The 11,746-nt window shown below is 48.5% G+C and overlaps 1 gene segment (V, D, J or C); it reads left to right on the top strand.

Moving 5' to 3' along the window:
• Positions 1-11,023: 11,023 nt before the first annotated feature.
• Positions 11,024-11,471, top strand: LOC128579378 (immunoglobulin lambda variable 1-44-like). The segment is given in 1 exon segment: positions 11,024-11,471. A coding segment is annotated over 1 exon segment (354 nt).
• Positions 11,472-11,746: the final 275 nt, after the last annotated feature.

Raw genomic sequence — 11,746 nt, 5'->3', positions numbered from 1 at the left:
CGGCCCCACATACCGAGGGTGGCGGGTTCAAACCCGGCCCCGGCTGAACTGCAACCAAAAAATAGCTGGGTATGGTGGCGGGCTCCTGTCGTCCCAGCTACTCGGGAGGCTGAGGCAAGAGAATCGCTTAAGCCCAGGAGTTAGAAGTTGCTGTGAGCTGTGTGATGCCATGGCACTCTACCTGAAGGGCATCAAGTGACACTCTGTCTCTACAAAAAAAAAAAAAAAAACCACTTAATTCATTACTGAAGTTTTCTTCTGGATTGGAAAGCGGGGGTTGGGGGAGAGGAAGGGTTTCTGTTCCAGGAACTGTGCTAGTGTCTATTTACTTCTTTATATATATATATATATTTATTTATTTATTTTTATTTATTTATTTTATTATTATTTTTTTTTGTAGAGACAGAGTCTCACTGTACCGCCCTGAGGTAGAGTGCCGTGGCGTCACACGGCTCACAGCAACCTCTAACTCCTGGGCTTCCGCGATTCTCTTGCCTCAGCCTCCTGAGCAGCCGGGACTACAGGCGCCCGCCACAACGCCCGGCTATTTTTCTGTTGCAGTTTGGCCGGGGCTGGGTCCGAAACCACCACCCTCGGCATATGGGGCCGGCGCCATACTCACTGAGCCACAGGCGTCGCCCCTCTATTTACTTCTTTATTAGATTGATTTTAACATTTATTAATTTATTTTTTGGTCCATTTGATTTTTTTTTTTCTTTTTTTTGCTGAGGCAGACCTTCACTTAGTCACCCTCCGTAGATTGCTGTGGTGTGGTGTCACAACTCTCAAGAATCTCCAACTCTTGGGCGTCAACGATTGTCTGGCCTCAGCCTCCCAAGTACCTGGGACTGCATGAGACCGCCACAGCGCCGGGGTATTTTTGCTTTGTTGCAGTTGCCATTGTTGTTTAGGTTGTCAGACAGGTCTGGAATCCGCCAGCCTCCTCGGTGGATGTGGTTGGTGCCTTAACCAGTATGCTATGCACCACACCCCCACCCCACGCCAGCCTATTTATTTATCTATTTATTTATTAAATATTTTCCTTCTTTTGCGGTGTTTGACTGGGGCCCGGTTTCAACCCGCCGCCTCTTGTACTTGGGGCCGGTGCCCTACTCCTCTGAGGAACAGGCACTGAACTACTTTTACTCTTTCATTTTCCTTCCTTCCTTCCTTCCTTCCTTCCTTCCTTCCTTCCTTCCTTCCTTCCTTCCTTCCTTCCTTCCTTCCTTCCTTCCTTCCTTCCTTCCTTCCTTCCTTCCTTCCTTCCTTCCTTCCTTCCTTCCTTCCTTCCTTCCTTCCTTCCTTCCTTCCTTCCTTCCTTCCTTCCTTCCTTCCTTCCTTCCTTCCTTCCTTCCTTCCTTCCTTCCTTCCTTCCTTCCTTCCTTCCTTCCTTCCTTCCTTCCTTCCTTCCTTCCTTCCTTCCTTCCTTCCTTCCTTCCTTCCTTCCTTCCTTCCTTCCTTCCTTCCTTCCTTCCTTCCTTCCTTCCTTCCTTCCTTCCTTCCTTCCTTCCTTCCTTCCTTCCTTCCTTCCTTCCTTCCTTCCTTCCTTCCTTCCTTCCTTCCTTCCTTCCATCGTTCCGTCCCATCCTTTCTCCTTCCCTCCATCCCTCCCTTCCTTCCTTCGTTCTTTCTTGTTTTTTTTCTTTCCAGTTTTTTGCCGGGGCCTGGTTTGAACCCTCCACCTCCGAAATATGCGGGGGGAGGGCGGGGGTGCCCGCAGGCGAACTCTATCAACTAAATGATTCTGAGGAGGGGGCAGTTTTTCTCGCCACCCACCTCCTCTGTATATGGGGCCGGCACCCTACTCCTTTCACCCACAGGCGCCACCCGTTAACTTGTATTCTTTTTCCTTTTTGTCAAGACAGAGTTTCACTTTATTGCCCTCGGTAGAGTGGCGTGGCGTCACACAGCTCACAGCAACCTCCATCTCCTGGGCTTAGGCGATTATCCTGCCTCGGTCTCCCGAGTAGCTGGGACTAGAGGCGGCCGCCACAACGCCCGGCTCCTTTATTGTTGCAGTTCGGCCGGGCCTGTGGTTGAACACACCACCCTCCCTATACCGGGCCGGCGCCTTGCTCACTGAGCCACAGGCCCCGCCCCCGTTATCTTCTATACTTAATAAGAGCTTCCCCTACACACATACATCTCTCCAGATACAGTGAAACCAGGTGTGGGAGAAGGATATTTAACTAAATCGAATTAGGCTGGCCGACGTGAGGCGGCTCAGGCCTGTAATCGTAGCACTTTGGGAGGTCTAGGTGGGCGGATCGCTTCAGCTCACTGAGTTGAGCTCCCGAAAATGGGTTTGTATGTTTGCTTTCCAGTTCTGGCGGAGTCCGGGCTTGAACCAACACCCACGGTATAATATGGGGCCGGCGCCCTAATCCTTGAGCAGGGGCACACGCGTTTCTGAACTGAGCAAAACCCCCACTGAGGACCCAGCGCCTGACATCTTGTCGGCCTCCAATTGGCTGCGGAGAGGGCCGGTCCTCCGTGTCTGCAGGTTGCTGACTTGTTCTGACTGTTTGTCCCAAGGCAGCACTTTCGGGGTTTCTTTTTTCTTCTTTTATCCCTTGTTTCTCTCATTGCACATCTCACACTTGTGCTGGAACACATGATCGTGACGCCTATGAACGACTAAAGGAGATGCTGCGACACACATCCCTCCGTCCTCCACTCCCTCTCCCCTTTATTTCTCTCCTTCCCTCGTAACATCTCCCCTCCCCTGGCCCCCGCACCTTCATATGAAACACCGGAGCTAGCTAAGAATGAGCACGCCGGGTTCTCCTGCCAGGCAGGCAGGCATGCATGACACCCACGTAGAGCACACGTGGGTGTTAGGAAACTTGGGTCTCCACGGTGCCCCGCGGATGAGCAGACATCCGTGGCCGACCTTAGAGCGGGGATCTTGTCACCTTAGCGCCTGTTGCTCGACCAGATGTCTCTTCTGCGTGCTTTGGCCTAGTCAGTGCAGCAGGTGGCGGCCTTGTATAAGTTGTGGATCCCCTGAGGCTCTGAGACTCGCCTCGCTCCTCCAAACCCCGTTTTCCTTCTTTCGTGTTCGTCTTCTCTCTCTCTCTCTCTCTCTTTCTCTCTCTCTCTCCCTCTCTCCCTCCCTTTTCCCGCCTCTCCGTCTCTCTGCCCCCTCGTTCTCACTCTCCATTTATTCTTAAACCTTTGCTCTGACAATACGCACTGCTTGCCTCCTGTGTAACTACTAGAGCTTAGGAGCGAACTCGGCATCGTGTGAGCCAAGATGGTGTGACTTCCCAAAGTGCTACGTTTACAGGCCTGAGCCGCCTCACGTCGCCCAGCCTAATTCGATTTAGTTAAATATCCTTCTCCCACACCTTGTTTCACTTTATCTGGAGAGATGTATGTGTGGGGGGGAAGCTATTGTTAAGTATAGAAGATAACGGGGGCGGGGCCTGTGGCTCAGTGAGCAAGGTTCTGGCCCCATATACAGAGGGTGGTGTGTTCAACCACAGGCCCGGCCGAACTGCAACAAAAAAGTAGCCGTGCGTTCTGGCGGACGCCTGTATTCCCAGCTACTCGGGAGACCGAGGCAGGATAATCGTCTAAGCCTAGGAGATGGAGGTTTCTGTGAGCTGTGTGACGCCAAGGCACTCTACCGAGGGCAATAAAGTGACACTCGGTCTCTACAAAAAGGAAAAAGAATACAAGTTAACGGGTAAAACCTATGGGTGAAAGGAGTAGGGTGCCGGCCCCATATACAGAGGAGGTGGGTGGCGAGAAAAACTGCCCCCTCCTCAAAATCATTTAGTTGAAAGAGTTCCCCTGCCGGCACCCCTGCCATCCCCCCGCATATTTCGGAAGTGGCGGGTTCAAACCAAGCCCCGGCAAATACCCGGAAAGAAAAAAATCAGGAAAGAACGAAGGAAGGAAGGGAGGGATGGAGGGAAGGAGAAAGGATGTGACGGAACTATGGAAGGAAGGAAGGAAGGAAGGAAGGAAGGAAGGAAGGAAGGAAGGAAGGAAGGAAGGAAGGAAGGAAGGAAGGAAAATGAAAGAGTACAAGTGGTTCAGTGCCTGTTACTCAGAGGAGTAGGGCACCGGCCCCAAGTACAAGAGGCGGCGGGTTGAAACCGGGCCCCAGTCAAACACCGCAGAAGAAGGAAAATATTTAATAAATGAATGGATAAATAAATAGGCTGGCGTGGGGTGGGGTGGTGGTGCATAGCACAGTGGTTAAGGCACCAAACACATCCACCGAGGAGGCTGGCGGATTCCAGACCTGTCTGATAAGCTAAACAACAATGACAACTGCAACAAAGCAAAAATACCCCTGGCGCTGTGGTGGGCTCATGCAGTCCCAGGTACTTGGGAGGCTGAGGCCAGACAATCGTTAACGCCCAAGAGTTGGAGGTTCTTGATAGCTGTGACACCACACCACGACATCTACGGAGGGTGACTCATTGAAGGTCTGCCTCATCAAAAAAAAAAAAAAAAAGAAATCAATTGGACCAAAAAATAAATTAATAAATGTTAAAATCAATCTAATAAAGAAGTAAAAAGACAAGTAGCACACTTCCTGGAACAGAAACCCTTCCTCTCCCCCAACCCCCGCTTTCCAATCCAAGAAAAAAATTCTTCAGTAGTGAATTAAGTGTTTTTTTTTTTTTTTTTGTAGAGACAGAGGGTCACTTTATGCCCTTCGGTTAGAGTGCCATGGAATCACACAGCTCACAGCAACTTCCAACTCCTGGGCTTAAGCGATTCTCGTGCCTCAGCCTCCCGAGTAGCTGGGACGACAGGAGCCCGCCACCATGCCCCGCTATTTTTTGGTTGCAGTTCAGCTGGGGCTGGGTTTGAACCCGTCACCCTCGGTCTGTTGTGCCGGCGCCTTAGCGACTGAGCCACAGGCGCCGCCCCTCAGTTAAGTTTTCGACCTTTATTTCTGATCTGTTCCGTTTTACAGAAGAGCTAAGCAGCCAAGCACAGAGGCGCTGACGTGACCCGAGCTGAGGTTGAAGGGAAGAACTCCTAGGATCTGTCCCCGCCCTTCTCCGCACCGCCTCCCCACTGGCTTTGAGAGGACGGATCTGTCCTCGGGGACAGCTCCATACACACCCCAAAGAAGTTACGGGGTCGGGCAGTTGATCTCCACTTGTAGGATAATATTTAGAAATAAACTTATCCTACATCAAGCACACAAAGTAAATTCAGTGTGAGTTTAAAATGACATGCTTTTCTTCCAGAGGCTTAAGACGCTTGGACCCCCCTGGGTTACTCACAGAGTTAAGCTCTTTGGAAAATTCCTTAGGCCTTTTCTCTGAAGCAGTACACCCCGTGAAGCCTGAGATCCAAGGGCATGCCGCCCTTCCTCGGAGATACAGGCCAGAGGGTTGACATATGTTAACAACATATGTCAGAGGTCTATAGGTGGTCTGCCCTGAAGGAAGGTCACAGTCGTTACTTCATACTGAGTAAATTGAGTGAATGCTTGAAGATTAACTCTGTTCCCCTATAGCTATTTTGTCTTTGTGCCCTGCTCGGAAAACTAGTCACTGTTTAGAGGAAGAGATTTACTACACAAGTGGTTACATTGATATGATAAATTTCCTTTCAAGTTCAAATTCAGCTAATAGATAACGGATTAGGTGTGTACATGACTGGAAGAGTATAAAACTTAAACTTGGAATAAAAAACTTTGCTATATGCTGTCAACGGTGTATAGTCTGTTTCTTGACTTAATAATTACAGGAGCGAGTTTACACCTACAGCAAAGCTGCTGCTTCTTCGCGTCTCGGTTCACGCAACACCACTCTAATGCTAGCATTCTGGGAGGCCGAGGCCGGTGCAGACAGGAGACGACCGCCCCACACCCCACCATAGTCCCACCTGTTCGGGAGTCTGAAGCAAAAGCATCCCTGGAGCTCAAGAATTCTAGTGTGCTGTGACTTGTGAATGGCGCCACGCCGCTCTTCCCAGTGAAGGTGGACTGAGGGTGTATGGCCAAAAAATATATAAATAAATAAATATATAATCCCACACACATATACTGTCCTAGCTGGTTGTGCAGACCTGAATGAAGAAGAGTTTTTTTTGTTTTTTTGTTTTTTTATAGGAATGACACACCCCCTAGGCTCACAGGCTGCCGAGTTCGCTCCTTAGCTCTAGTAGTTACACAGGAGGCAAGCAGTGCGTATTGTCAGAACAACCGTTTCAGAATAAAGGGAGAGTGAGAATGAGGGGGGAGCGAGACGGAGGGGGGGAGAAGGGGAGGGAGAGAGGGAGAGAGAGAGAGAGAAGACGAACACGAAAGAAGGAACACGGCCCCAGTGTGTGTTTGTCTCTGAGTGTCCGTGTGTGTCTGGGTGTGTGTCTGTTTATGTATCTGTGTGTGTGTCTGTATGACTCTGTGTGTGTGTCTCTGTGTGCCTGTGTATGTTTGTCTCTGAGTGTGTGTGTCTGTCAGTTTATGTATCTGTGTGTGTGTCTGTGTGTGTATCTGTGTGTGTCTATGTGTGTGTGATTGTGTGTCTGTGTGTGTCTCTGCATCTTCCTTTGTGTGTCTCTCTGTATGTGTCTGTGTGTGTGTGTGTGAGTCTCTGTAATATGTTCCTCTGGGTGTGTGTCTCTGTGTGTGGGTCTCTGTTTGTGTCTATGTGTGTGTCTCTGTGTGTGTCTGCGTGTATTTCTCTACATGTGTCTTTGTATGTGTCTGTGTCTGCATCCCTGTGTGTGTCTGTGTGTCTCTGTGTGTGCATGTCTGAGTGTGGATCTTGTCTGTGTCTCTATGTGTTTGCGTGTGTGTGTCTGTGTTTGTCTCAGAGTGTCTGTGTGTGTCTGTATGTGTGTCTATGTGTGTGTCTCTCGGTGTGTCTGTGTGTGTGTCTATGTATGTGTCTCTGGGTATGTCTGTGTATGTATCTCTGTGCGTCTCTGCGTGTGTGTCTCTGTTTGTGACTGTGTGTGTCTCTGAGTGTCTGTATGTTTGTGTTTCTCTGTATGTCTGCCTGTGTCTGTCTTTCTATGTGTGTCTGTGTGTGTCTCTGTGTGTATTGCTGTGTGTGTGTCTGTGAGTGTGTCTATATGTCTGTGTGTCTACATATGTGTGCCTATGTGTGAGTCTGTGCGTGTCTCTGTGTGTTTGTCTGTGTGTGTGCGTGTGTCTGTGTGTCTCTGTGTGTGCCTGTCTGTGTCTCTGTGTGTCTGTGTTTGTGTTTCTGTGTGTTTGAGTCTGTGTGTTTCTGTGTGTTTGAGTCTGTGTGTTTCTTGTGTGTCTTTGTGTGTGTCTGTGTCTCTCTTTGTGTCTGTGTGTGTGTTTCTGTGTGTCTAATTGTATGTTTGTCTGTGCCTTTGTGTGTCTGTGTCTGTGTCTGTGTGTGTGTCTCTGTGTGTATCTCTGTGTCTGTGTGGGTGTTTCTGTGAGTGTGTCTGTGTATATGTCTGTGTGTCTCTGTGTATGCCTTTGTGTGTGTGTGTCTGTTTGTGTGTCTCTGTGTATGTCTGTGAGTGTGTCTGTGTGTGTGTACGTGTGGTTGTCCATTTGTTTCTCTCTGTGTTTCTTTGTGTGTCTGTGTGTCTCTGTGTGTGGCTCTGTGTGTCTCTCTGGTATATGTGTGGCTCTGTGTGTGTCTCTGTGTTTGTGTCTGTGTGTGTGTCTGGGTCTGTGTGTGTATCCATGTGTGTCTGTCTCTGTGTGTGTCTGTGTATCTCAGTGTGTGTCTCTGTACCTCTGTCTATGTATGTATCTGTGTCCATGTCTCTGTGTGTCTCTCTGTGTGTGTCTGAATGTGTTTCTCTGTGAGTGTCTGTCTTAGTGTTTGTTTACCTCTGTGTCTGTGCCTCTGTGTGTGTGTCTGTGTGTGTCTGTGCATGTCTGTGTTTGTCTGTGTGTGTCTCTGTGTGTTTTTGTGTGTGTGTCTTTGTGTTTGTCTCTCTGTGTGTCTGTGTGTATGTGTGCATGTCTTGTGTTCTCTGTGTGTCTGTCTCTGTGTGTGTCTGAGTGTGTCTATGTGTATATGTGTGTGTCCTTGTGTGGGTCTTTGTGTGTGTCTTTGTGTGTGTCCCTGTGTGTGTTTGTGTGTGTCCGTGTATGTGTCTCTGTGTGTCTCTCTGTGTCATGTGTGTGTCTGAGTGTGTCTCTGTGTATGTCTGTGTGTGGGTCTGTGTGTTTGTATCTCTGTGCTTCTGTGTGTGTATGTGTGTGTCTTTGTGTTCTCTGTGTCTGTGTCTCCGTGTATGTCTGTGGGTGTCTTTGTTTGCATCTGTGCTTCTGTGTGTATATGTGTGTGTCCTTATGTGGGTTTTTATGTGTGTCTCTGTGTCTGTGTGTGTCTTTGTGTCCTTGTGTGTGTTTTTATGTGTGTCTCTGTGTGTGCTTTTGTGTGTCTGTGTGTGTTTTGATAGAAAAGTATAAAATTACTAGAAGAAAGTGCAGGGAAAACACTTGAAGAAATTGACCTGGGAGAATATTTTCTGAGAATGACCCCCAGGCAATTGATGCAACACCAAAAATACATTACTGAGAAATGATCAAATTAAAAAGCTTCTGCACAGCCAAGAACACAGTGCATAAAGCAAGCAGACAGCCCTCAGAATGGGAGAAGATATTTTCAGGTTAAGTCTCTGACAAAGGTTTAATAACAATAATCCACAGAGGGAGCGGTGCCTGGGGCTCAAAGGGGTAGGACGCCGGCTCCATATGCCAGAGGTGGCGGGTTCAAACCAGCCCTGGCCAAAAACTGCAAAAAAAAAAAAAAAATCCACAGAAAACTCAAACATATTAGCAAGAAAGAACAAGTGATCCCATCTCAGGGTGGGCAAGGGACTTGAAGAGAAACTTCTCTACAGAAGACAGGTGCATGGCCTACAAACACATGAAAAAAATGCTCATCATCCTTAATCATCAGAGAAATGCAAATCAAATCACTTTTAGATATCATCTAACTTTAGTAAGATTATTCCACATCCCAAAACCATAGATGTTGGTGTGGATTTGGACAAAAGGGAACACTTCTGCACTGCTGGTGGGAATGCAAACTAATATATTCCTTTTAAAAAAATGTTTGGAGACCACTTAGGGATCTAAAAATAGACCTGCCAATCCTTCAATTCCTCTACTAGGTACATATCCAGAAGACCAAAAATCACTTTTTAACAAAGATCTTTTCACCAGAATGCTTATTGCAGCCCAATTCATAATTACTAAGTTGCTAAGTCATGGGTTGTGCACATCAACCCATGAATGGATTCATAAATTGTGGTATATGTATGCCATGGAATATAGCCTTAAAAAAGATGGAGACAAACAGCACCTGTGGATCAGTGAGTAGGGCACTGGCCCTGTATACCGAGGATGGTGGGTTCAAACCTGGCCCTGGCCACATTGCAACTAGAAGTAGCCTGGTCTATTGTTGTGGAGGGTGCCTGTAGTCCCAGCTACTCAGGAGGCTGAGGCAAGAGAATCACCTAAGCCCAAGAGCTGGAGGTTGCTGTGAGCTGTGATGCCATAGCACTCTACCGAGGGTGATGGAGTGAGACTGTCTCTTAAAAAAAAAAGGGGGGGGGGACTTTACCTCTTTCATGTTTACATGGATGGAGCTGGAACATATTCTTCTTAGCAAAGTATCTCAAGAATGGAAGAAAAAGTATCCAATATACTCAGCCCTACTATGAAACCAATCTATAAGCATCCACACTTCCATATGAAAGCTATAACCCAACTACAGATGAAGGGGAAAGAGGATGGGCAGGGGAGGGAGGAGGATGGCTAGAGGGAGGGTAATTGGTGGGACCACACCTATGGTGCATTTTATAAGGGTACATGTTATATCTACTAAGTGTAGAATATAAATATTTTAACATAATAACTAAGAAAATGTGGTGAAGGTTATGTTAACCAGTTTGATGAAAGTATTTCAAATTACATATAAAACCAGCACATTGTACACCATAATTGCATTAATATACATAGCTATGATTTGAAAAAAAATAAATGAATGAATAAATAAATAAATTTGACTTGATGAAAAATTTTAAATGTGTTTGTCAATGGACACAATCAAAGAGAGAGAAAGTCAAACACTAACAGAAGAAACACATGCTGATCACATATCTGAGAAGGCTCTACTATCACATGTATAATAGAAAGTCTCACAACTGAACATAAAAAGCAACCACCCTGTCATGGTGCAGCATGGGCAGAGGGAAAGCAAAGCCAGCATCCTGGGCCTTTCCAACTAACAGGTCTTGGCTGGGCTGTCGCTGTCCTTTGTGGTTCTAGTGAGCTGACCCCACAACAAATCCACAGTGGAAGAAATGGCCACAGATTAAACTGCCAAGGAGTCCCTGTCACTGAAGTCAGCACCTAGCCAAGGTGAACAGCTGTCCTGTGGAGGAGCCACCAGGGAGTGAAGGGGTCCTTCTCTCTGAGGACAGCAGCAGAGAAGGGGTGGGGAGCCCAGTGTTCTTCCCAGGGTCCCCTGTTGGGCATCCCAGACCTGAGCGAATCCACCCCAGGGGCAGCAAGGGGAACTGTGGGGCTGCCCGGCTGGAAACCAGCCACCTGTTCTCTGCTGGGGGCCTGGGGCTCACTGTCCCCTGGGACAGACTGGCTGCTTAATCTTAGTCCCAGGGAGGCTCATGCCAGGCCCTGCCAGCCTCATGTAGAGAAATCTCCATGCCCAGGGACTGGGAGGCCATGTGAGGGGTGGGGACTGATTTGAATGAACGGCCTCTCAGTCCCCACAGTGGGGAAGTAGGTACAAGAGACAGGGGCAGCTCTGAGGCAGCTGTGGATCCCCAGGAATCAGAGCTGACAGGAATCTCCACCATGGCCTGTGCCCCTCTCCTGCTCACCCTCCTCACTCTCTGCCCAGGTGACAGGCCCTGGGAAGCAGAAGTGCCTGGGTGGGGTACACCTGGTTGATTTCTCCCTTTCATTTTGAGAGCATGTGGTGGAAAATGACCCCAGACTACCTCTGTGTGTCTCCACCTCTTCTGTTCCAGGATCCTGGGCACAGTCCAGACTGACACAGGAAGCCTGGGTGTCAGCGTCTATGGGAGAGACGATCACCCTGTCCTGTACTGGAAACAGCAACAATGTTGGAAAGTATAATGTGGGCTGGTACCAGCAGATTTCTCCTGGTGCCCCCCAAACTGTCATGCTTGGAATTTCACGGCCCTTAGGAATCCCTGATCAGTTCTCTGGCTCCAATACTGGCAACACTGACTCTCTGACCATCTCGGGCCTCCAGCCTGAGGATGAGGCTGTTTATTACTGCTCATCATGGGATGATAGCCTGAGTGCTCACACAGTGCTCCAGACACATGGAGAACTGAGACAAAAACTGCCCTTGGCCTCCCGTGAGGCAAATAACCCCATGACTGCCTGTGACAAATGCAGACGATGACTGTGGCCAACCCTGTGTTGTCAGTGTTAGAGGAAGTGAGGTTCAGCACATTGCACCTTCTAATTGTCAGTGGGGTTTTTTCCCACGTAGTATTCATTTATTAAAAATAAGAGGGCAGCGCCTGTGGCTCAGTGAGTAGGGCGCCGGCCCAATATGCCGAGGGTGGTGGGTTCAAACTCAGCCCCAGCCAAACTGCAACAACAACAAAAAAATAGCCAGGCGCCTGTAGTCCCAGCTGCTCGGGAGGCTGAGGCAAGAGAATCACGTAAGCCCAAGAGTTAGAGGTTGCTGTGAGCCGTGTGATGCCACGGCACTCTACCCGAGGGCGGTACAGTGAGACTCTGTCTCTACAAAAAAATAAATAA

Source organism: Nycticebus coucang, unplaced genomic scaffold, assembly GCF_027406575.1.
Source record: "Nycticebus coucang isolate mNycCou1 unplaced genomic scaffold, mNycCou1.pri scaffold_49, whole genome shotgun sequence".
In the NCBI taxonomy this organism is placed as follows: Eukaryota; Metazoa; Chordata; class Mammalia; order Primates; family Lorisidae; genus Nycticebus; species Nycticebus coucang.
Note: the sequence above shows the minus strand (reverse complement) of the source record. Positions and strands in the feature narration are given on the sequence as shown.